We start from the raw sequence: 27,187 nt of genomic DNA on the forward strand, positions 1-27,187 counted from the left end.
TTCAGAAATGCCATCATAAACACAGTAACTTTTTTGTCCTATTAAAATACCATTAAAACTAATACATTCATGAGAAGTTTTGATTTAGAACAATCTAATCCAGCGCACTAGACATTTTATGCCAAAAGAAAGAAAAAAAAAACTCAGTTAGCTGTACTTACAGAATAGTCAAAAACAGAAAAAGGGTTGGGCACCATAACGTCTAAGTCCAAGTGAGTTTATCATGCTGAACTTTGTACTTCCAGTAACACGGAAGCATGCTCTGGTTAGCCTCACTGAAAGCTAGACTAGAAATTCTCACTTTCTTACTGTTTGCAGGTTGTAGAACATGGCWCCGTAAGCTGTTGTAGACATAACTAAAGAGACATTTCTGTTATGACAATAACCTTTCTCAGTTCTGACAAAAAATACTTTTGCAAACAATCATTTCTATTCTGAACAGCTGTTCATTTCTTTCCATCCACTAACACTCATAGGAAAAAAAAAAAAAAAAAAAAAAAAAAAATACTGAGTTTACTGGGGAACAGATCTTTGCAAATTAACCTCACCTCTTGCAAATAATGGTGTGTATGTTTGAACAAAAGTAGTCTTTATTAATTTTTCCACTTATTCTCAGGCACCAAAAGTTTTTCATCTATCTAGGGAGCAAGGATGTCACATAACTGAGGTAACCAACACTCACAACATTCACACAATGTAACAAACAACAAAAATCAAGGAAGAGCTCACAAAAAACAGAAACGCTAAAAAATTTTTGGCAAATACTCAGAAATAATGAAAGCTCGGAGAACAGAAGGATGCTATAGYCTCTGCAATATGTTTATAATTAGCAATTTCACACGCTCTCTACTAACCCATTGGGGAGGAAATGGCAGTGCACAAGCAAACATAAAACCTTGTAGGGTAACCAGGCTAAAATAGATACCCTGACCTCAGTCATAGCAGTCAAAATTTTTGCACTCTTGTGTTGTTTTTGTTATATGAGCTGATCTTTGCTATAAAATTTGCCATTCCTTCAGAAAAGAAGTTCACATTTAACTGCAGAGGTCTGTAACTAGGAACAGACAGTAAATTAGATAAGAATATGTAAAACAACTGTACTGACAAACTGTACTGTAGTGACAAAAAGTCCATCTAATCCAATTCTGTGGTTCTGAAATCGGACATAATGCTTGAAGAAAAAGACTAGTATGCAAGGGATGGTACCTGGGAGATAAGTGTGCTTAAATAAACTAAGTCCATGCAAACTTTCTTTTAATTTCTGTAGAGACAAGGTCTCACACAGTGCCAAACAGAAGGCAATCACACTTTGTTTCACAAAAGGTTTAAGGGAAGACTGTACACCTGAATACCATATTGCTACCTGAAAGATGGGAGGTTTTATGGTAAACACATACAGACAAAAAGAAATTTAATTGGAACTCTACATCATCATCTTTTCCTTTCGCCTTTGAAAAAGTTCTTATTCGCTGATAGCGCAATAATGACATTTTGGAGTTAGAAATAATGGAAGTGTCTTCATCACACAACAAAATTTCAGGGCTTAAAGATACATTATTAAAATTAGTATGGTTTTAAATTTAATTAGTGTTCCAAAGTTTATAYAGGAAATAGAAGACACTCAATCATTAATTGGTAGGATAAATTTTCATGTTGCCTTGGGCCACAGAAGCTGAGAATGTAAAGTGACATCCTTTGAAAATATCTATTACTGTATTCTAGAAACTCTATGGGTTTAGAGGCTCTACAGTTGGAATGGTAGTTATCCCAAAAGTGAGGTTAAAAAAAGAAAGACTACCTGAATTCCCATTCTCTTGAATATTAATGTTATTGTTTCCTCTTGTAAAAAACTAACTTCACTAATATATTTTGAACTTAACATTTTCTATATAATTATCTTACTGTTACTTGCATAAGCACTAAAGTTACTCTGAGAGAGTTCTCAGCATGAGATGTTAAGGACAAATTTTATATGCTAAGTACCTTGAAGCAAATCTCACCCAGGAAACTTTGATTTATGACAACCACATTCTTCCAAATACTCCTTGTCAGTTCATTAGTATGAACACTGAAGTACATTTCCCCTACTAGATCTTAATGTCACCAATTCCTACTTCTCTTTGGAGAGAACTATATTCATTTAAACATAAAATACCTGAACTACTGAAAAATGGCAAAATTACACAGTTAATGATCATTCTTACCTTTACTCATAATGGTAATCTGTAAAGCTGCAAATTGCTCATTTGAATGCAGATTTGTTACACAGATCTCTTCAATCTGTCCCTTCACAGAAATATATAAATACACACATATATATACACATATATATGTATACATACTTTAAGGAATGACTTGAACTTGTTCTGATGATTCAAAGTTTTTGTTATTACTGCCTAAAACTAAATGTAATTGTATGTGGGATGTGAATTTGGCTATTAACTAATTTTCTAAAGTGAATATAAAGTATTCACTTCAGGAAATCCAGACAGATATAGCTTTCTAGAGAGCCAAAAATAGATCAGTTTAGAGCAGGTGAGCATTGGCTAAACGCATAAAAGTCTACAGTGACTTGTCAAGTGCAAGCCCATCATTTTGTAATTTAACACAACAAAGCAAGGTCTACTTATACAACAGCAATTCCCTATGTGCATTCATACTCGAAGAAAAAACTGCTATCAAAATAAAATACATTTTTTAAAATATATACTTGACATATATACTTGTTATATAGAGAACAAGTTGTTCAGACTTTCCATATATATTTCTTCCAATCTCTGTAAATTTATAATCGGAAATGGCAGTTTCACCTCCGAAAGTGAAAGGCTGAATAAAGACAGGTAAATACAAAAGATTTTCTACTCAGGTTGAAAGACTTCAGCTCATCTCCAAGACCTCTTAGATGCACAAATGTACAGTTGGCTAACCAATTTTGAAATACATCCATTATTTCTAAGCCCTAGTCTATTTCTGATTAAAATAATAGGAGTATTGGTCAAAAAGGAATCTAGTTAATGATGCTATTCTAAGTTCAAGCAAGCAATGTGTTGTGATCAAAGTTTTAATATTGGAATGAAAGTCACATAATCACATACTGAAGATGGCCTATATGACAGAAAGCTTTGTAAACTCAAAAAGATGAAGGACAACCAAAAGATGCAAACAAAACTCACTAATACCAAAAAGGTGCAAATCTTATAACTAGAGACTTTTTTGAAACAAAGGCCTTTTCGAATAGACTATCTGCTCTAGAGGTCAGTGAGTAGTGATTTGAACTGTCTTAAGATATTCTTCAGGGCTTTAGTTTCTATTGAACTCAATAATTTTGTGACAATGAGACCATCTTCAGATCACAGCATTTTTTCAGAAAAACACAGAAATATTTCTTGGAATAGAGGGAAAATATTTGTGTGATTTATTATTCCAGATTTCTCATTGTCACTGTCAGAGTAGCCAAAAATCAGACTTGACTTTCGATTTTTTTTTTTACCTTCAAGATCATCTTGAAGGTACAGTTCAGTAATAGGCTGCTTCATTCAAGTAAAACAGACTGACATTCACAACAAGAATGATAACTTGCTAATTCTGTAGTGTTGTCTGTGGCCACAGTGCAAATTCAAAAGAATCAACCTGCAGAAATAAAAGGAGTAAAGTATTAACAATAGCAATTACTTCCTCCCCCAAAGAACTTTTCCAAAGGGAGTTAAGACTCCCTCTGTTTTTAGTTTTTGTTTTGTTTTGGTGAAAAAGRTAGTTATCTGTTTTCTTACATTTCATGAATAGACCTACTATCAAGTAAGCTGTCACTCACAGAAGGAAAACAGGTATTTTACAGAAAGGTGACAGTGAAAATAAATCCCTACATGCCATGTTAAACATGTAATTACTCACTTCCCATTGAAAGAGGCTACTTCCACAGACTACAAAATATTTACTGTTTTTTAAGGAACATGTTATGTCTCCCAGATGAACATCACCTTTTAAGAATATAAATATACAAACATTTTAKATAAAATTTAAAGATAGAGGAACTAGTTAAAGCAAAACTTAAGATAATGGTGTTATGGCTAATGCTATTAAACAGAATTATGGTGTTTGGCTAAACGTCAAGAATTATCTTGCTCAGTCTAGGCAAACTATATCCCAGTAAGAAAAGGAATGGGATCATCCCAGGGCCTCATGTTTGCTGGTGTGGCAATTTTCTTTCTTTTCCAGGAAGGAAAAATGGGATCTCTGAAAGATATCATTTTCTGTCTTCCTCCTCTGGGCTGAATCTATTTCCTGTAGTAAAGCTTCAAACATGGGGTGGGGAGGAAAAAAAAAAAAAAAAAAAGGGGGGGGGACTCTTGAACTTTTACTCGGGATTTTGGCATAATAATCACCTGGGCTCTTCCAGGTTCTGCCAGGCCAGCTGGGAGAAATCCCAGTACATTATAACTCACTTTTGTTTATACCACTTTCCCCTTCCTTTTTATTGCCMTAATCAAATAGGTCACATGCTAGGAAGAAGCAAGGAGCCTATTAACGGAGTATACTTTCATTTTTTATGCCTTGTTTCACCTTATTTTCAGTTCAAATGTAATACCTTTGCCTTTCCTCCTCTGCCCTGCCCTTCCCTCCTTTCTAAAATGTCAAAGCAAAAACCTAACTTAAGCATGATATATGCCAAAATATAGAGATCCTTTGATTCAAAAAATTAAATAAATAAGTTCTGGTTATTCAGTATGAAGTCTTTAAAGYTGATTACTGACACTGAATGACTTTTACCCTAGTTTAAATTTAAGGAAGATMTTTGAGTAGAAGAAGCTGTCTGAAGTTCCTCTGAAGTACTGGCATTTTTTCCAAAATGCTCTATGTCTCATATGAACGGGCTGAAATACCATTAAACATCTAGTTTACGGATTTATTTATGACAGGAAACACATTCTTCCTGAGGGAACTAAGCTATTCTGAAACAGTTGAACGATGTTGYTGAACTTGTCAGCTTCAAAGAGTAGGCCAAGTATTATTCTCCAACATCCACCCCCCATCTGAACTGCTCACTCAAATAAAGCGCAGTGTTATGACTCACTGTATAGCTCAGGATGATGATAACAGCTATGTGAGAGTTGAGAGTATGTTGGAGGCAATGGAGGAAGCAAAAAGTAGAAAATTATCACTAACAAGTACAATTTCTTCTTCTTTGTCTTGCAAAGGGGATGTTGGCAGCTGCCTCTGAAAACCTCCTAAACAGATTSGCCAGAGTAGGGAGCCTGCTCTGCATAAAGGTTAACGTATCTGTAAGATTATCCAGCAGGGCTGAGAAAGGCACTGTCCTCCGTGAGATGACCCACAGACAGCTATTCTGGGACTCTGTTGAATGCTCTTCTTGCAATTCAGAGTCAGAAAAGACAAGTGCTGGTGAGAAGCTCAACCTTKTGAGATGGAAAAGCTTTATGTCTGCAGGGGTCTTTCCTGAAGTGAACATAATCCTCACAGCAAAACTATATTAACAGATTTTATAACTATATTTAACCTGAAAAARGGGGTGAGGTAATAGGTCATGGAGAGAGGAGCTGTGCTTTTTAAATATGTAACAGAAGATGTGCAATATAAAAARAGTGATGCAGCTCTCCTTCACTTTTACTATCTTCATGTTTCCAGTGCACATTATTCAAGACTATTCATTCACTAAGAGACAACGGAAGTCTTGCTATAGGAGTCCTAACCGCTCAACCAAACCAACAATTTCTTCTTTCCACTGGAAGAGGACATAACCATTTTGGTCTTAAGACACCTGGAACATTATCCCATCTCATCTCATATTAACTTCTGACTGCAATGCCCTATTTTCATGCTGCATTATTAAGTTCTTTCTCTTACAGTAGTAAGAGTGACATCTTTGCACAAAGGCAGTGCTGGCATCCTGGAAAAACCGTAGTCAAGCAACATCTACAAGYCAGCTTGCAGTAAATCTTAGCATCCACGAGCAAGCGGTAGAGAGGTGAGAAGAAGAAGATGTAAAGAGGCCTTTTCTTATGTCTTTATATCTAGCCTGCACCACGGTGAAAGAAGAGGGAGCTATGCTCACACTGCCACCTAGCACATGAATGCACAAGCTGCATTATCCAGAACACGTTACTTTGTGCAGTGCCTTTAGGAGCTCTCTAGCAGGCCAATCTCTTRCTTCTAGGGGAAGGTCAGATCAAAGGAGGTGGCAGTTCTGCTCTGTTCTTTGTTCAAAACTGCAATTTAATGGCACAATATGACCCCAGACATAGCAATATGTTTGGATTAGGCAACTTCACCCTTTGGGCTCTTGGAAGAGAGTCAGAAAATGAAGTCAGAAAAAAATCAACGAATTTTGGTGATATAGCACTGGTTCTGAAAAAAAATATTGCCCAATTTAGAAAAGTTAACGTACATAACCCAAATGATGAAAAAGGATGTTCTTCATTCTGCTTGTCACTAGCACTGCCTGTGAGAGGCTTCCTGCATTTTAAAACTGGTATATCAAAAAGCAGGTGCAGACAGCTTAGTTACTGAAAGAAGCACAAGCAMAAGGATGGATGCTGAAGTAAGGCAGCACAGGGCAGCAGCTGACTGACAACATCCCAGCAGCTGGAAACACAAATGCTCAGGTTACAGGCACCCCTACAACTGCAAAGGGCAACACATTTTCCTCTCTACTTCCCAGTTAGAAGCATCCTTGGGAACACCTATGCCTATTAACTCAGTGAGGTGGTAATTCAAACCTAGTAGCATTTACCACTTGTKTGTACGTGGCTGGAGTGCATAAAAGCCAATAAAATATTATTTTTATGCAAAACCTGTGCTTGCTTCTAAGTATTTTACTGCTTATCTTCTGTGAGTTCTAGTAGCCTTGTGTATTATCTCAAATCAGTACTTATATTTAGTTTTTATGTACTGTTTTTCATCTCTTCTCCATTTCAGGATATAGGAAAAATAGTCTTGAGGCTGATAGTGGAAACCTGACTTTAATTCTTATGTGACAAGAGGACATACTGAGTGAATAAGGGAACAGATATTTAGGAATGTGGACTCCTGACTTAAAGAGAAATAGAAGTACAACACTCAGCTATCTTGGGTTCCCTAGCTCAATTCTCTAAATATTCATGACTAATTTTAAATTATATGATACTTTGTCCTCTATACAAAATTCTCACTTTCTAAGAATTTTTGTCCATTGTTTCCTTTGTAAAGATGTAACAATGTCAACCCCCCAAAATTTCTATGATGAATAAGTTTTCAAATCTGTGGCATACTGGTGGGGTCTATTTGTTAATGTTATTGGTATAAATAAAAAATGAATGGCAAATATAACAGTAAATAATTTCAACTTCAATGTGGACAATAGCCAATTGACAACTATGCTAGTCAAAAATCAGAACTTGYAGTTGGGCAAAATGCCCCAACCCCAACCCAGGGGTAAAACAGTTTCTTACAGTAGATCTTCCATCTTACAATAACCAGGAACGTATTAGTTTGCTCATAAAAGACACACTTTCAAGCCTTTGTTCTATTWAAAGCTTCCCCCCACTCCAGATGATTGTACTATTATTAGTGTATTTACTGCTCTGGAGCCAACTTTCTTCTGATCAGAAATTCACCAAAGTCTGGTAAATTTGCCTGATGAAAAGATGACTGGGTATTTCTATGGAAGCTTTTGGTTTTGATAATTCAGCATTTTCAGCCAAAAAGTGTTTTCCATGGAAAATTCCCAACCAGCTCTACTATTAGCCAGACATCTGGAATATTACTTGGAGGCGTTCGTGGCTACAATGACTGCAGAACCGTGAGAATCAGACCAGTGAGAGATGTCACACAAYGACCTTAAACCTAACCCTGTAATACAGCTGCACATCCTGTGGGCACAAATCCCACAAAGGAATCTAAATCCTGAAGGTACTGCTGTCCTATAAAATACCCTGACCTTCCTTGTGCATGGATTTATATCACCCGAAGAAGGCAATATAGGAATGCAAGTATCCACTGTCTGTGAGGCACTTGGACAAGGTTATGAACCAGGTAGAGCCATCACTGTAAGGTTATGTCTGCCTTTGTGAACAGAGGATATGACTGAATTACAAAGGTATTTCTATATTTAGTTAAATCCAAATGCTGAGAGTTACAAGAGCTATGAACAAGCAGTGGTCATTGCAAACTAACAAACAGTGTAGAAGTCCACAAGATGCCTTGGGTGCATGCTCTGATTTCTACAGGCATGCTTTGTTCTTACCGTGGAGACGAGTATAAACAGAAGGACAGCTCAGGCACCTSGTGCCTCTTACTCTCAGGAGAATAATGTCAGAGAGAGCACAGCATGAGTAGAGAATGGCCAGGTACAAAGATAAATTTGCTTTTCAGTGAACTTCATGCTAACGATTAGCTCTTTGCTATTCTTTCACATACAGGCAGTAACACTGTCACAGAGTGGATGTGCCATATAACTGGATACGATGAAGTCCCTTCAAAAGAATTGAATTTGCAAACAATGAGTGTAGTTCTTATTTTTTAAAGTGATTAATAAAAGCTATCATTAAAAACAGACAAAAAGAAATACTTGAGTGAAAATGATTGGAGTGCTGAAAGTGGTCTGAATTTTCCCTCAGGATAGACTAACAAAATCTGCAATTTCCTAGAACACCTGGGGAAACATGCTATGATATAGATCTGCTTTCCTCAGTTTACATTTCCAATGGCACCTAGGCGAACTGAGTATGGCACCAGGAACCAAAAATCTCCTCTGGTCCAGGGAACTGTCTCCAGGGCTGGATTTGTCTCACCATCTCCTAAGCRTGCTCTCCAGCAAATGCACCAGGCTTCTGCTGAGACATGAAGTTCTGAATGCTCACTAAAAGACTAATGTTTGTAAGCTCATAAAACTAAACATGCCTTGTCAGCATGTTGGTCAGTTTTAAGTTAAAAATGTTTCCTTAAGCAAGTGTTTCTTTTGTGGAATAGTTTCGGGGGGGTGGGGGTTAACCATAAAAAAAAATTTTTTTGATTTCAAGTTATCTAGCCTGAAATAGGATATTATATACCTTTCAGAGGCTGATTTAGACATTAGGTAAGAGGAGAAGTTGCTAGGATACCACAGATTGAGCAAGGAGCATTACAGTAACATAGCAGCTTCTCACATGCTGCTGATGAGAACGCCTGCATCAGCAGTCATCTTTTCACAATTTAAAACAAAACACGTAACCTCTCATTGCTTACGTAAAACACATTTGGTGTGGGCCACTAAATCTAAAACTAGTGCACCACAACCTGAGTTAAAAGCAAGGCACTGAAGATGATTTAGCAGGTAACACTTGCTAAACTACTCCTTTCCTGCTACTCCTTTCCTGTATGTTGAGAATGGCTGCTTCATTAGAAACTAATAATAAAAGCATAYATTTGARMAAATGTTGACACTTTYCYTCTACTTGTATTCTRGGCCCAACTGCCACATTATCACAGYGCAGAAGGGAATACTTAACTGAAYAGGCAGAAGAAGCTACTCATATTAAAATTCATTGCCTATTTCCACACTATTTAGAAAAGTGCGTCATTCTCACTGTGGGCATAAGCCATTGCAATCAGAACCCTTTTTCCTCTTCAGTATCCTCACTCAGGAGTCAGATTCATGCTTATTAATAYTTACCACTTAGCCTGATTTTTGATATAAGCTTCTAATCTCTATTTGCTTTCATTGTTCTATTCATTGTGATCCTAAGTATTTAACTAGACAACACGTATACTACAACTAATACAGCTGTAAAGTCACATGGCTTAAAAAAAAAAAAAAGAAGAAGAAGTTCTACTTGCAAAATATTGATTGTTACCTACTCTGTAAATATGAGAAGTTGTGGTATTGAAAGTCTGAATAACAGCTCTAAAATTCAAATGGAAATGCYGTGGCTAAATAAAGATTTGAACCTGTATTTCTGTACAGTTTCTGTCAGCAGGATCATTCATCCTTTTGATGACATTCAGAAAATATTAATTTAAATATTTCATTATAAAATAAACACTGAAAGCATGTCAGATGAATACAAGCTAGAATAGCTTTCTTCCCTCCAGTTAAAAGGGAGCTATAGCAAGCAGTTCCCAGTTGTCTGCAGTGTAAGTGTCTGAAATTAGATGAGTTTAAAAATCCCACCCTGGATATGAAATAGTCTCTGCCATTTTGGATCTCTTTCTCAAGCTAATCCGTGAAGACAGGCTTCAGACTGAAGACCACCCTGTGTTGATAGTACTAATATCAGACTATATTTTCTGAGTACAGTTTATAAACACAATAAGAAAGCAGGTTTGGAAATGYGCATCTCAAAGTTAGAAGCTGTAAATATGTCCTAACAGCGCTGTATCCTGATAACAACGAAGCAACAGAAAACGAAGGACCAGACAATCTGCCTTGCAGTCCAAGCGAACACAAGACTCGGTCTACTTCACCTGAGAATAAATTCAAACAATTTAAAACAAGATCAGCTAGAAAATTTTCTGTACTACTCTGTTTAGATTATTTGATAACCTAGCCATTAGCAGGTAAGCAAACAGAAAGGTGAGAATACATATTTAACTCAGTTTGTGACAAAAGCATTTACAGGTCTAGTTCTCATAGTTCTGTAACATAATAATTTGAAAATGGCTTTTTTTTGCYGTAGACAAATATATTTTAAAACATGCTTTGAACTGTTTTGGTAGGGCTAATCTTTTTATTTTAAACAGAAACACCTGTACACAACAAATCTACATAAAAGCAGTTAGCAGTTTAATGTAAATCGATTACTTTTTATCTCTTTGTTTCTAATTCTATATCTCTTCACGACCCTATTAATACTACCTTTGCACACTGAAAAAATAAGAAGTTACYCTCTAAGATTATCTGCTTAGGAAATCCATTTAGTCCAAACCAGGTTCATTCTGCTAGACCAGCCCTTTTAACAATATCCATTATCCAGTAAGCTGGAAAGGAAACTTTTCTGTTTCATTTGGATATACACTGCACATTAAATAATTAGGCATGATTTGAAGCAYGATAAAAAGTGATGCCACTGATACTATCTTACATGTTTAACTCATTTAATGAGATATGCAAGCTGACCTTTATCTTTGAAGGTCAGTGCTCCGGAGAATTCTTACTGCATTGTCTCTAGCTATTAAAATTAATATACTTCCACTTTATCTAAAGAAATACAGTAAGATATGAAGCACATCTTAAATTCAAGTAACACTCATTCAAAGACAGGAGGCAATTTTAAATCCATATTTTCAAAGTACATTCAGAGGGCAATAAGTATAATTAGTGGCATACAACCTAGAAYAGTTGAGTGCTTCTGGAAGAAAAAGTTTTTGCTGAACCAATATAAATGCATATCCAATTTTATATGCAGCATCTGRGCAAAAAGTCCTTCTTTGGTACTAAGGCCTTAGCTAACTTTAAAGTAATGGGATTTTGCCTCAAATAGCACAGAGTAAAACATATCATGCAGGGGCCTTAAGCCTTCTCCATCACTCACAGAAGAGCTATCAGCCAATTTTCAGTCATAAATATTTCTTTAAAAAGAGCAGGMTAAGTTACAACACTGACGGTAGGACTTGTGGAGGCTGCTGTAGTACAGCTCGCTCACTCTCTTTCTGCAAAATAACATTGTTTTTATTGCCCTGCAAATCATAGGCTATTTAAGCAGGTATAAAGAACGTAGTAGACTCAGGATCTCCATTCTGCTCATGCATTCCTGCTGCCTTCGGCTTTCCTGGAAGTGACAAATGCCTGAGCGTGTGTGGCAGCTGCACACCAGCTCTCGTCAGCCTACTGCAAGCTCCAAGTCACAGGGCAGCATCGTGGGCTGGATATAAAACAGACCTGCTTCATGCACCTTGTCAGCCATCCTGAGGTCCATTGCAGCTTACTGGTCACATGGATATTGCTATAGGGGGGAGATTTTTTGTAAAGTATACATGACTGCACTACGAAGGTACTTTGTGAACGAACCCATTTAAACACTAATTGTGTACTCAAAYAACAAGCTTTGGTGCTCTGTCAGTGCACTTCATACGTGAAAATCATACCCTAAGCTTCCACTTAGGTACTCTTTCATTCATTCTTTCATTCATTTTCCCTAACTTCCTGAGTCTGTTTCTTAGGCTCCATAAGCATCATTTAATGAGATGTCCAYTGTTATCACAGGGATGATCATTTCAAGCAACACAGAAAGTAAACATTTGCCTTCTGCTGAATTCAATCCTGAGATGACACAAAATATATCTATCAAAGCAATTTAAAAAATAAACATATTCCATAGCCATAATYATACAGCCAGACATATCTAATTGAGTAATCATGAAATAAGAGTTACATCTCAAGCACTACATTTCCTAATTGCAGTTAGGTTTCTCATACCGTCTCTCCGTTTCCCTTATTTCCTAGGGCTGAAATCTCCGCAAGCAGGACAACCCAAACAGATTCACAGTTTGAACCTGTATAAAGAAAATCCCCCTCTGATAAGTAATTAACCATCTTAAAAATGCATCATATCTGTCACACCCCACAGATTTGAGAAGTAACTTTTGAGTTCTCAGTTTCCACAGCTGATCTCAGACAGGTTACCCGAGAGATATCTTTCTAGAAAAGAAATCCCCAGGAGATACCAAGGAGACTTTGACATGTTTCCTTCTTATCAGGAGACACTATTAGAACAGAATACTATAGTTGTTAGCTTATTAATATAAATTAAGMTTTAAATATCTCTGGTGTAATGTACTATATAAACGGCTGATAATAATTTCTTCCTATTTGATCAAGAATTATCAACGATTGTTGGGGAAGGGATGGGAGTAAACAGAATACTTTGCTATTTACTCCTGAGATCAGAGGATCCCTCAATTTTAAGAATTATGTTTTGAAAATTTGTCTTAGGGTCAGTAAAGCAATTGATTAACTTTTTCAAAATTGCTACCAGAGTATCCTGAAGAATGAACTCAAGATTAGACAGAGCAGCTTGTGAAAGCTATCAGACATTTATAAGAGAATTGGGCAYGAGGAAAACTACCCTGTCAAGCTCTTTTCAAACACCAAATACTAATATAGATTTTTCAATACTAGACAAAGGCAAGCTGTATCAGTGTCTCATATCCAACCTAGCTGGCAAGGAGTTAGGGAACAGGTATTGTTCCTGGAAGAATGAACCATGGATAGGAATTCAGGTCAAAATACTGTCAAAATATTGTACTTGTTTTGYCATTCATATCAACAGGATCAGTTCAAAATAACCACATTATGTTACACTTCCACTATTTTTTTTTTTTTAATCAGGCTCATAAATGCTCACAGTCCACACAGTGAATTTCGTATCTAATGACAATAAATACATTAAATATTTTAATTGCAAGGCATAATTGGAAAGTGCTTGAAGCAACAAGTGTCCTGCTAATGCTGATTCCAAGGTAACTTTTACACACAGCATAGGGTTCCTTAGCCTTCAGGTGGATTGATGCACATGCAGCATTTGTTAATGTGACAGGATGAGCACCTTCACAGTTTTGAAGCAATGTAAGTGAAAAATTGGCAGCTAATGAAAATAGAGTTCACTCTATAGAACTCAATATTGGCTGGAAATTAAAGTCAAGAAAACTCAGTTTAGAAATAATGCATGTATTTTAACTATATAGATCACTAACATCACCACCAAGAAAAACTATGCATTCTTTGTCATTTGTAGGAGGATTCATCTGACAAAGTGTAGAAATTTATAGGGTTGACAGCCACACTCAGGCTAAGTCCATGGACTTCCCTTACAAACAACTGAGAAAAATATGTATTTTTAGGGTGTGATTCATCATCCTAGAGTAGACACTTAAACTAGGACAGATTAGAGTAGATWTCTCTAAAAGTCCTTATTTCTATAGTTTTAGAGGGTAGATATTTAGGCGAGAGGAATGCTAACTTTGAACCATTTCAAAACAAATCTAGATGCCTCTCTAAAAGATAAGTTTCTTAAACACTAGTTACCAGGTTCAAAACAAAGGTAGTAGTAATATTTTATGGCTTTTTCTACCCAGGAGGAGAGARTAAATGATATCACCATCCCTCCTATCTTGAAATCTATCATAGCTAAGACTGAMGACAGAAAAGATCACCCCCATTTCAGGTTAAGTTATGATTAACTAACTTTTTCTTTTGAATTCCAAGTGGTTCATTAAAACTTTTAGCAAAATATTTGATTATTCCYAGAACTCTCTTTGCAAGCATTTTTCTTCAGCACTCTTTATAATTTATTTTTAATAGATTTTCTTATGCAGTCATTGCAATCATATAGCATTTTCTAAAAATTAACGACAATAATAACGAAAACAATCATAATTGACTGTGGTTGTCAAAGTAAAAACATACACCTGCAAAGTTTTCTATGACTACAGCAATCATTTTAAAGAAAGCCAAAGGATGGAGGTTATCTGGAAGGTAGCTTTTCCAAGTATGACAGGGTWGGTGTGATCTATTACTCAGCTATATTCTTAGGATAAATAGAGAAATTGCCAAGTAATCTAGAAAATACATTTTAATAAGGTAAAATTAATACSTATTTAAAAYAGTCACTTATCAAAACTGAAAATATTATTTCTTTAGATATTTTCAGTAAACATTTGTCTTTTCAAGTYTATTCAGTCTTCCTGAAGGGTGTACAGGAAGGTTTTTCAAAGTTTTTCATCAAGATCAATTTTCCAGGTTTTTTTCAGAAAACTATATTTTTGCATATGTAAAAGTTTTTCAGCAATCATATATAAAAGTGTTTTATTTTTGTATTTTTAAATTTTCATCAAAAGCTTAGATACCAACAAATGAAAACATTTTCATCTAAAAATATTTTTATTTGAACATTGTGTTACCATATTTCATGGAACTACTCCAGACTTGTTGCCTTGCGTCCACATTCTCCCTTCAGGCTAGAACCACTCATCTGGATAAAATCTCTCTTGATTCACTGTACACAAAGTGTACAGTGAAYGAAGTTCAAGTTACGATCTGGCTAATGGATACAGAAGAGTGAGAACATGGACGAATATAATTTCATTTCTCCAGCAGCATCACAGCAGCACCTATGAAGATAACCTAAAAGAGCTAAAATTTGAAAAGTTTATGTTTTAAACCGTCAAAACTGGTCCACGATTTTTTTGCCAGAAGAAAGAAGAATTTTATGGGCAGAATCCTTATTTTCTAATAGAGAAGAAGAATTATAGTCTACAAAATGCAATTCAACTACGATGTTAATAACCTCATGGGAATTCTGTCTGGCCTTCTCATCCAGTTACATATGGCATTTGTTAYGTGTTTTAGACAGTCAAACACTGTTCTACATAATTCTCTCATATTCTTTGAAAACAAGAAGTCTGTGTTATGGGAAGAACAATTTAACCGGATACATGGTGGAGTAAATACAGATAATGAAAACAATGTGTAATCTGACCCCTTAAAAAGAAAGCATATGTGCATCTCCATGGATTTTCTCCCTCCAGAATCTCCATCTTCCACCTATTACAAATGCTAACAGCTATAACGTCACTCTAGCATCAAAAGAAGYACAACATCAGATTAGAACTTTAAAATGGTACAAAAAGATATGTGTTTCCCCACCTCCTGTTACTCTTTGGTACCAGACTGCAGGAAGGAACTGGAACTAAGTGGGGAGAAAGCATATTAAGAAAGAGCAAGGAGTCCACACACTTTTCTTCTATTCGTGTCAGCAACTATTTAGAAGAGACATGTGCCCCAAAGAACAGAGTCCTGAGTGCATCTACATTAGTGTTTTAGTTGTGATCAGGAGCATGATTTTGAAGTTAATTCTTCCATTGCCCTCATGAAATGTACTTTAGTTAGTAGAATGGAGCAGTGCTGGAGCACGTGAACTGTCTTCTTTTTAGACTAAAATGAATTGGAAGAAAGGCTCCAGAAGTGCATCTAATAYATTCCTACCACAAATAGGCATTCGATGCATTAGACTATGCTACAGCTAGTCCARAGCAAAAAATARAGAAAGAAAGAAAGWAAGAAAGAAATGCCTTGAAACATGCATAGTGTGGTTGTCAGGTTCCTAGCCACCAACTGTTTTAGTCTGCAGTTCTGCTGGTATTGGTCTGCTCTGCTTGGTAAAGTAGGTATAGTTTAAATGACTGTTGAATGTACATGTCCATAAAGCAACCATAAAACAAGATATCTTGAYAGGATTCTGAATTCTCCTAACACAAAACAGATTTCTGCCAACAGAATATGGTGGAATTAATCAGTCCAATTGTACCACTGATCAGCTGAGAATAACGATCAAAGAGGTTACCTTAATAGGGCTCCCATCCGGTGTGAGAACCTCTTCTGAAAGCTCCATCATTTTCAGTGCCATCAGGGCAATGGCTTTAGCATGACTAAGGCTTTTCTTGTGCAGCCCTGCTGCAACACAGTACGCATCACCTATTGTTTCCACCTGCAGCAATTAGACAAATCAAATGTGAAAGTCAGATAATGAGCAGAGATCGCTAACATTAGTTATCTGCAATCAAATAGCATTGCTTAAAAACACGTGCGCAAAACATCCATAAAGTAAGCAATTAGACAACAGAGCATAATTACCTGAGTTTGCAAACAGGTGCAGTCAAAACCTGACATGTGATTGCATAGTGGTTCATCACCATTATAACCAAAGAAGATCATTATATCTAGAACAATATAAACCATCAGCTGAGACATGACAACATTTTCCTATTGCAGTAATATAGAAAATTCTGTTTTCCTAAGTAAGAAATCGCTTGCAGCTTTGGTTGGCACTATTCTGGCTGAGCACTTTGCTCTTGGGTAAGAATTGTGCTGCATGTTTRTAATTCACAATTATTATTTACCCAGCTAGAAAAGCAGATTAGGAGGAGAATTACAAGAGGCAAATATCACCATAAAAATACTGAAGAGTCCATGATTTCTCCACTGGGAGATGGCTATCTCCTGAGGTGGGAGAATTTAAAAATAGGTATTACTGCTATAGACTTTTAACTGAATCTATCTCTATTATTTTCAAACAGGAAATGCTGCCTCTGTCTACTGTGCAGGCTACCTTAGTGTGAGTTCCCTATTTTCAGGCATCAAATTCAGCAGACTGTTCCCTCTGGTCTCTTCAGACAGRCCTTACCTCTCTCTCTCTCATCCTTGATTTTCTTTAAGGAAAGCTATTCCTCAGGAGGAAGTGGGTGGAAAAGAAATTACAGAAGCCCTCTGGCTCTGGATAAAGGTAGCTTGGGAAATACTGAAAAACTAGAGTTCTGCAGCTTTATTGACAGCATTACGCTTTGYAGTCTGCCTACCCACACACCTGCAGCAGTCTCAGCACACAATCCCTTAACAAATGCCCAAGCAGACTCAACCCTCAAGCATTARTTTGGTTTCAGCTGCATAACTAATCTGAGTTTCACCTGGCCCGCAACACTACAGGAATGGAAGAAAAGGCAAAGATTAATATGAGAAGAAAGTGCGCGCTGAGCAAGGAGATATCCAGGGAAACAATAAGGTTGATTCTTCTCTCCACAGGGACTCTGCTAATATTAGTTGATCTGAACCTTCTCAGGTTAATTTTCAGTCCTGATAAATAGTAATTGGAAGCAAGATCTCAAAAAGTAAGCATTATATTTAAATGTACTTAGAGCACGAGTCTGAAACAGCAGTATGAGCAAAGGCTCCCCAGTGTTCAACTTGCAGAAACTGCCACAAGACCTCTGTGAAGTCTGTCTCCTTAGCCTTTCCTGGCGATTGTACCAAAGAAGGACATACACAGGAAACTCAAAATGACGTGACTACAGAACAAGAAGAGACAGCTACCAAAGCTCCCTCTTCACATCTGGAAACTCCTAGTAGTGCTTGCACACAGAAAAGCCATGTAAGAGTAACCAATTTTGCTATCTGTCTGACTGCTTAACCCCATCCACTTCTCAGGATCTCTGTCAATGGAAAGCAGAGAGACTGACAGCTCCCTGGAGTTTAGGTCTTCCTTCCAAACACAAATAGATGGGCAAGGACAGAGTGAGAAACATAGAAAGTGTGGAAGAAAGGGCATGACCACAAAGATAAAAAGTAGCAGATTTTAAAAAAGACACTCTGGATGGAGAAGAAGCAGATGGTCAAAAATCTTCACATCAGAAAGAATAAGGGGAAATCCAAATATCTGGACATTGTCCTCTCTATCACTGTGAATGAACATAGCCAGTTTGAATAGCAATGAAAGGATTACTACAAAAAGAGCAGAGGCTCATCAAATACAAAAATGAGAAGCAAATTCTGTTGTTTGTTGCATGAGTTAATTTCCAAATGACTTTTCCACTGAAGTTAGTGACATTACACCGTCGTCAGCAAATACAGATTTGTGAACACACTCTTCCTGTAATGTTCAGACAAACCTATTTATTTTGTTAGTATCTTCCTCTTTGGAAATTTCCACGGCTCTATAAATGAATTTAAGGGTTAAATTGCACTTAGAGAATAGAGCAGCATCGTCAGAGTTTCACTGTGCATGCCTGTGTACTACTAGGAAAATGGGACTCAAGCTGCCTCCCAATAATCTTATTCTGAAAATAAATATGATAATAATACCACTGTAGGACATCCTTTAAAGTGTTTGTCACCATCAAGTTCTTTTGACAGTAATACTGGAGTGTGATGAACCAGGCGAATGATTAGGACTGTTCAGACTGACCCGGTAGTTGAAGCTGGATGTTTTAAGTACTGATAAATTGTCTAATACTTTGCATTCTGTAACTCTATTTTCAGCCACTATTAAGATCTTTTCAAACTAACCATTTAATTTGAAATTTCCATGCTGAGTGTCCCCATTAAACTTTATCTTGGTTCAGTCCTCCTTCAAAAGAAGATTTGGTAACATTTCCAAATTTCTGTGTTTCTTATCCTCCAACTCTTTTTTAAGAAGCTTTTTTAAGAAGCTTTTTTAAAATTCCCTGATTCAGGTTTTTCATGACACCTTTGTTTGGTCCTCTCATATGAGGGCAGTAAAATAGAAGCTATAATCATAGAATTATATAATATAATATAACATATATAATTCAAATTCATTATATATATGAAATATATAATACAATTCAGAATTCCAGGATGGACTGTGAGCCAGATGTTCTCAGGGAAGAAGGGAATTTCTCTCTTCTCAGCTGAGAAGCAACACTGAGACCAGAAAAACAAAACTCTGCTCTTGGCTCAGTCCAAACTTCCTGTTGGATAGACCCTGAAATCACTGTGCATACCAGAGAGTAACTTGCTCCAAAAGTATTCAAGTGAGTATTCAAGAGATGAATAATCTACCATTTGGCAGCTCCAAGGATCTCTTCTAACTACTAGTAGCTAAACTGGCATTATCTTGCTTAACTGAAAAATTGGAAATTCCAGCTGAATGATGTCCTACAGGGTATAAAGCTGGGGTGTTGATTCAGTCGCAGTTCAGAAGCAAAAGCGTGGTGTACTGAAGTAATAGCTCTGTTTCTGTATTATTTCTTGTGAAGGAATGAATGAGCACCAGGCATTATGTATACGAACTTCTAAAGGTAATGAAGTGTCACGCTCCATTTCACAGGCTTCCTCACACAGGGGAAAAATCCTGCAGTGGCAAGTTTGGAGACTTTCATCTAACACTCAGGAATCCTYTAAGGAATACTCTAAGGAATCTTACTAGCACCTTTTTCAAAGCACCACTTGAAAATAAACCTAAGAAATGTAATCACAGGGGTCACTCTTGTGACATGTCTGACATGAAATTTCTACTGCAATCACAAAAATTAAATCCACTGAAAGAAGCAGCTGGAGGGAGAAATGGCTGTAGTTGTAGTTCTGCCTCTCTCAGCAGGTTTACTATAAAAGCTTAATAGATCATTTGGATTAAAATTCTTACAGTTGAGTGCTTGTCGCTGTCTTTTTATTTAAGAGCAGTAAATAAGTGTGTGTGTGTTAGTGTTCGTTCGTTCACGCACACACACGCATATATATTTGTGGACAGTAAATGTGGACAGTATGACTTTGGACAGTAAGTATATAAGTATTCTGTAAGGTGCACACTCTTTCTTGAGCAGAGGAAACCTGTAAGTGGTATTTGTATGAGGAAAAATATATTACGCTGTTCAAAGGTTATATGGCTTATCATATTACCATGTGTAAATTATCCATATAGCCATATCATACCTATAGGGTTTAAAACTTAGGGTCTATTTACAGCATGTTATTTAGGTTTGGTATGCTACACAATCTACACCTCACCAGGTGGTGTGAAAAGGTCATCTAGTTTTTATCTGTTCATGCATTCCCTCCTTGCAGTGCTCTAAGCTATATCAATCTGCTCACGTGAAACTGCGGTATCCCAAACTTCCTTTCTAACCCGCACATGACGGCCACCAAGGTGTCACACCTGAGAGCAGTGCAAGAGCATGCCCACTTTATTCTGCTTACTTTCTCCTGCTCTGCTGGTGGAAGTAAGAAAAAACACTGGTGTAAGTGTTCCTCCAGCAGCTTCATGATCTTCCCTGATCTTAGATCCTGGGTCATTTCAGCAAGGGATTTCAGAATATGCCAAGTTCTAATAGAGTTACTAAATATGGATATTTTTCAGCCCTTTCCATGTCCTTCATTTCTTGTCATACTTTTATAGGTTAAGAGATACTTATTTCAAATTCATTCTAATGCATCGAATCCTGCTCATCGTGTCACAAGTTTCTTTTATTTTTATCAACAGAAATATTTATTTCTGCTTAAGTAAGTATGTGTTCATAATCTTTGTAGTTTTAAATTGGCAGAAAACTTGGAATATTAAACAGTTTTTCTCTACTCCAAACCCTGTTTACAGCCACAGAATATAAAATGTATATACTATATTTAGCTAAAGGGAAGCTTATTACTAAACTGTTTCTTATCACTTATGAGCAATCTGCCAATAGTTTGAAATAGTTCTCCAACTGTTGGGAGATATTCTATAAAATTTTGTTTTATATTATTGAAATAATAATAAACAGCAGTTGCAATGATAGCAATTTCCTCTTAAAGAGCTTGAGAGTAAATATATAGAAATAAGGAGCAGGGGAAGGGACAATGGCTTAGCTAATCACAGTTGGATGCTCGTCCTCTTTACATAATTTTTCTCACTGAGAAAAGTAATTCTTCTGCTTTTCTTGTTTGTCTGTTTACCATAAGTGCTATTCTCCATCTTAAAATATCTGCTTTTTCTTTCATCTATTACCTATGCATGTTCCCCCTCTTCTCACCAAATACAGACACTGTCTTCTAGGTGTATGCAGTGTGTGCTGATTAGTTAATCTTTTCAAAATACAGTATGTGAGAACACTACCTGTAATTTTACAGAGTAAATGTATCTGCCTTTTCTGTCAAAATTCCTGCTTCTTTCCCTAATTACATTATTAGCCTTCTCATCAAGTTTGCAGATGATGGCAATTTCGGGGAGGCAGTCAACATGCTCAGAGGCAGGACTGCCATCCGGAGGGACGTGGACAGGCTGCAGAAATGGGCCAACTGGAACCTCATGAAATGCAACAAGGGCAAATGCAATCTCCTGCACTTGGGATGCAAGAATCCCTGCAAAAACACTGGGGTCCAACTGCCTGGAGAGCAACTCTCCAGAAAAGGCCCAGGGGTCCCATGGGCTGATATATCTATACATCAGGGTGCCAGGTGGGCAGTGAGCTGGATGTGAGCCAGTAGCATGCTCTAGCAGCAAAGGCCAACAGCACCTTGGGCTGTATGAACAGGGGCAGAGCCAAAGATCAAGAAAGGGATTATCCCCTTCTGCTCAGCGCTTACTAGATCATGTTTAGATACTACATCCAGTTTGGAGATTTTGTTTTGGTTTTGGTTTTGTTCACCCTCAGTAAAAGGAAGACATGAAACAAGTTCAAGAGAGGGCCACCAAGATGGCTGGAGTACTGGAGATCGAGTAAGACCTCTGAGAAGAGGCTGGGAAAGCTGGGCTTGTCCAGCCTGGAGCAGAGATGACTTCAGGTGCACCTGACAGCAGCCCTCAGCACCTGCGGGGAGGTCATCAAGCAGATGGAGCCAGGCTCTTCACATTGGTGTGGGGCAGAAGATGCAAAGCAATAGGTATAAATGGAAATGGGGAAGGTTCAGACTGAATATAAAGAGAAACTTTCTTCCTATGAGGACAGTCAGGCAGTGGCACAGGTTGCACAAAGAGGTTGTGCGGTTTTTGGGGAGTTTCAAGTCCCAAGTGGATCAAGCCCTGAGCAATCTGGTCTGACCTCAGAGCTGACCTTGCTTTGAGCAGGAGGCTAGACCAGAGACCTCCTGAAGGCTCTCCCAGCCTGAATTACCCGTGATCCTGTGACTATTACTGGTAGCTATCCACACTTCTRTTTTGCAATTTGTATAGAAACACAAACTAGGATTATCACTGAAAAGGGGCAGTGAGGTATCTCTATTTTTCCTGTCTGCATATCAGAGACCTAGATTTGAGCCCTTTTCTACAGCAGCTGTAGTGAACAGAATGTAGTTAAAAGTAGTTCTCTGTCATTGTATTATAAACCCTAGTGGCATATGCCAGAGTGAGCTAAGTGTCTATAGAGGCTTGTATCTAGCTCTCTCCATAATTATATAAATAAAAACATAAAAGAAGAAATTCTGGATTTTTTTTTTAATATTTCATATGGTTGTTCTGGAAGACCATGAAACCCTATGATGAAAGACCTAAGAGGACATCTTCCAGAGCCAAAGCACAGGCTGAGACGAGAACAATGATGGGAGAGACTCACAGAAGTAACAAATAATGATAGATTCAAGATTCTATTACATATTTCTCTCAAAAGACATTCTTCATGAGCTAAAATATTGTGTTAAATTCCTACAGTGCATTTATCTCAAAAGAAAACAGCATGCAGCTTTGCACAGCAACCTGTTTTAATGCACAGTTCCAGCTTAATTAAATGTTAAATGAGGATATGACAAGAAAAGCAATTTCTGAACTATACTACACACAAGAATGAAGACAATTTATTGTCTATACAGGCCTAGGTACTACGGACTTTGCTTCTAGAGAGTTGAGATGTCAGTATCCTTTACAGGTTAGGAAAGAAGGAAGCCTGTGAAACTTAGGACCACCAGATCTTACTCAGATAGAAATAATTTTGCAATCTTTTTGAAGAGCAATCAAACAGTTTTGTAGACAGTGAGAATTTTTATAGATACATCAGCAAATACATTGATAAAGAATATAATCCTTGTTTCCAGGATAAAAATCTCAAATTGTAAAGGTTAAAAGGAAGTCTGCCATAAGTACCTGATATTTCATAATTAGTTAATAGGAGGCTTTTTGTACTTCTTCCTCTTAAAGTTCCCATGCTCACAACTGTCAAAGACAGACCATTATAATGCATTAGTTATGGCAGCGCCTACTGTTATCCAAACTTTAATTAGATGATACTCTGTATCTCCAACATATCTATTAGCTACATTGATAATTATCTGAAATTTCAATTGTCCAAATGTTTTCTGTCTTCCTTGACATTTAGGTAATTGAGGTTATACTCCAGTCACTGAGTTTTTCCCTCAGTCCTGTTTCTTTTAATTCCAGGAAGAAAAGTCTGCTGCACAAATTATATTGGAAAAATTAAAGCTGCAAACTGTCCATATTTTCTCATCTGTTCATAATGTAGCATTTAAACTGCCTAAGGAAACATTCAAGCAATAGCAAAATATAACTTTTTATCCCCCCTCTTGGCAATAGCACTAATGAAATACGGGTGGCTGGGGGACAGGGGCTGGGGGGAGGAGAGGTGCTCTTTTGTGACCTAATTTCCTATGTGTTTTTCTCCATTTCTTCAGTAAATCCTGCTCATTTTCAGCCAAAATCACTTTCCCCTAGTTGCAGGACAGGAGAGGGAAAGATAGAGAGAGACAGTGAGAGAGAGACAGGAACAGTGAGAGAGAGAGAGAGAGAGAGAGAGAAAGAGAGGGGGGAAGGAAGGAAGGGAGGGAGGAAGAAGGAAAGGAAAAGAAAAAAAGGAAGAAAGGGAGGAAGGAAAAGAAAGAAAGGAAAAAATAAAGAAAAAGAAAGGAGGAAGGAAAGGAGAGAGGGAGGGAGGCAGAGAGGGAAAGAATATACTCTTATGCAATATTTCTGTGTATTTTAATAAATATAACTTCATTGCTCAGCTGAGCCACAGACAGACACAACGTTTGAAGCTGCAACACACCTGTTTTCCCCAGCGATCACCTAGCAGATTAGTGTCTGTCAGGATGTCAGCCTTTCTTTATCTTTCTCTAGTGATTGTCAATATAATTACCACCTCAATTTCCTTGGTTGATGAAATGATGTTTACTTTTCTCTTCTTAGCTGAAAGTGAGCACTATAGTGAAGGATTCTTGAATACTCTGTTGCTTCTTACAGCCAAATCCTGCATGCTATTGATTGTTTCAACTGGAGCGAGCAATAGGTAGTTCTTCGCACAGAGATCATCAGATTATTTTGCAAAAGTCATGGAAAGTCTAGCCTTGAACTAATCACCGAAGTATTCTAACGGACCGTACTGAGAGATAGTCTGATCCTTATGCTCAGTGGTAATGGGAGTTCTTCCAGTGCCAATATAATGTGATGCAATAAAGTCCTGAAAGAAATAACTTGGATTGATGCTGACTCCAGGAGAGAAATTAAAATGCAACAGAACTTCATTTTTCTCGATCAAATACACTCTAGGCATTAAATAATGTAATACAGCCAAATTAATAATAAAAATAAAGCAGATGAAGAGAGATATAGATGGTAAAAGTAGAGAAGAAGAAATATTTCAAGCACATCTGGCATAGTCTGTAAGTTGATGAGATGATATGAGTGAGATTCATCTCACCTAATTAGAGACATATACATTATATAGTCACCTGAATCTGAGTTAATAACTCTTGGTTCTCTTTATAATCAATGGACAGAAATAGGATGTCTAGCATGCAATTCAGCTCAACTGTTCTAACCACCTTCTTTGGGATAAGGTGAATCTCACACTAAAAAAGATTCACTCTTGCCCTATAGAAGCACATTTTCCTCCGTTCACTTTGAGGATAGTTTAAATGATTAGTTCTGTATTACAAATTGTATAGTTTCACCTTCTCTCTCTCTGTACTACAAAAGACAGTCCTAATGAGACCATGTGAAGAGGCAGAAAAGTAGAAAGACCATAGAAGGTCACAGAGGCAGAAGAATTTTTGAAGAAACAAACAGAGCAAATTCTGGGAAACCAGATAGTCCTTCAGGAAAGCTGATTTCTAGACAGATAAATGAACCAGTGGAAAGCCGTCCTACACTCCATCTGTCACGTTCCCTTCCACTCTTAGAGATAAATCTATGCTCAGAACAGGGGTTATTAGAGAATATGAAGTTTAAAAAATCATATGGTTACAATAACAACAAAATTAATGACCTTTTTTTTTATTAATTTTGCTTTGAAGATCTGGAAACTGTTCCTCAATGAATAATAATATAAGAATAAGGTGTGCCCCTGGCTATATCTTAGTCAATGTGAGTTTCATGTACACTCTTAATCTACGATTTACTGGAACACATCTTAGCTTCCTGTACATCTAGATTGCATTTCCATGGGAATTAGCATGTTTCTTAAGTCTTTCTTAAGAGAGACATGGAGCTACTGGAGAGAGTCCAGCGTAGGGCTACRARGATGATCAGAGGGCTGGAGCAYCTGCCCTATGAGGAACAGCTGCAAGAGCTGGGCCTCTTCAGCCTGGGGAAGAGAAGACTGAGGGGGGATCTGATCAATGTGKACAAGTACCTGAAGGGAGGGTGTCAAGGGGACAGGGACAAACTCTTTTCAGTTGCCCTGTGTGACAGGACAAGAAGCAATGGGCAGAAATTGAAGCACAGGCAGTTCCACCTGACCGTGAGGGGGAATTTCTTCCCTGTGAGACTGACGGAGCCCTGGCACAGGTTGCCCAGAGAGGCTGTGGAGTCTCCTTCTCTGGAGATCTTCAAGGCCTGGCTGGATGCAACCCTGTCTAACATGTTCTAGGTGACCCTGCTTGAGCAGGGAGGTTGGACTAGATGATCTCCAGAGGTCCCTTCCAACCTTACTGATTCTGTGAGTCTGTGAAATCTCATCACAGTATGGAGCCAAGATTCAGGATGGAAGTGTACATGGAACTGGATGGTGGGAAGTGTTCCCAAGTACTAYAGTATAGACCTATATCTTCCCAAATATTTCATTATCCCATTTATCCACACTCATTCCATCTGCAAGACAGCAGTATATGATACCTCAAAACTACATTTTTCTTTTAAGAATGCTGAAATGTCTTCCTTCTAAAGAAATGCAGTAAAATTTAGCCTTAAGACAAAATTCTTGCAAATTTTAACTCTCAGTAAGAAACCTTTGAAGTCATTAGTATCTCCCAAMGAACTTTGCTTTCATCTATTCTCTRCCCTAAGTTTTAGAGTASGAAAATTATGAAAAGGCTCTGATATATGATAAAGTGGTTCTTCAGGATTAGGGCTTCATTACTCCTGTTCAGGATTTCTATCTCAGCACCAAACAAGATACATTTTTATCTGGTATGAGACAAAGACTGAAAAAAAGGGAGATTATCTCCTCTCTAGCTTTATACTCTTAGTTTCTAGAAATCAGCAGTATCAGCACTCACCACAAGAAGTAATTTATTTCACTTCATATTCTATATCAAGATGTCATTGACATATCCTATATTCCTTTCTACCCAAATTCTTCYCCTAAATACATTTTTGCATCTCAGTAATTACTTTACAATTCTGTCATTCAGGATGACATTCCACCATTTTGTGATTCAGGATTCATACTACCTAAATGTCCTGCTACAGATGACTAAAATTTGGTAAGGCAAGTTTTCACTTAATTGACTGCTTCCATGCCTAACTGGTAGCTTGATATACAAGATGCCTTCCCATGTTGTCATCAACAGGGTTTTTTCAGAAAGGGCCAAGGACCTGTTTTATCTGACCCGCAATGGCCAAAGATAGGGGAGGCTTAGCCTATGAAGATTTTTTTTTCAAAAGACTCTAAGTGAAGTATTAGCTCCTCACTCACCACTCACGCCATGTCTTGGAACATGCACTATGGGTGCATGTTCCTGCTCCCGGAAAGCACCCAGGCACCGGACAGAGGTTGCATGGGTATATTG

The 27,187-nt window shown here is 37.4% G+C and overlaps 1 protein-coding gene across 1 annotated transcript in view; it reads right to left on the bottom strand.

The window, feature by feature from the left end:
• Window positions 1–27,187, bottom strand: part of GUCY1A2 (guanylate cyclase 1 soluble subunit alpha 2) — a 148,096-nt gene that overhangs the window by 34,587 nt on the left and 86,322 nt on the right. The window contains exon 6 of the mRNA XM_085309098.1: window positions 16,314–16,457. Within this exon, the coding sequence (XP_085165224.1) occupies window positions 16,314–16,457 (144 nt within the window). The remainder of the gene's footprint in view (window positions 1–16,313; window positions 16,458–27,187) is intronic.

This window comes from Rhea americana, unplaced genomic scaffold (genome assembly GCF_003343005.1).
Source record: "Rhea americana isolate MKP2758 unplaced genomic scaffold, rheAme1 scaffold_29, whole genome shotgun sequence".
NCBI lineage: Eukaryota > Metazoa > Chordata > Aves > Rheiformes > Rheidae > Rhea > Rhea americana.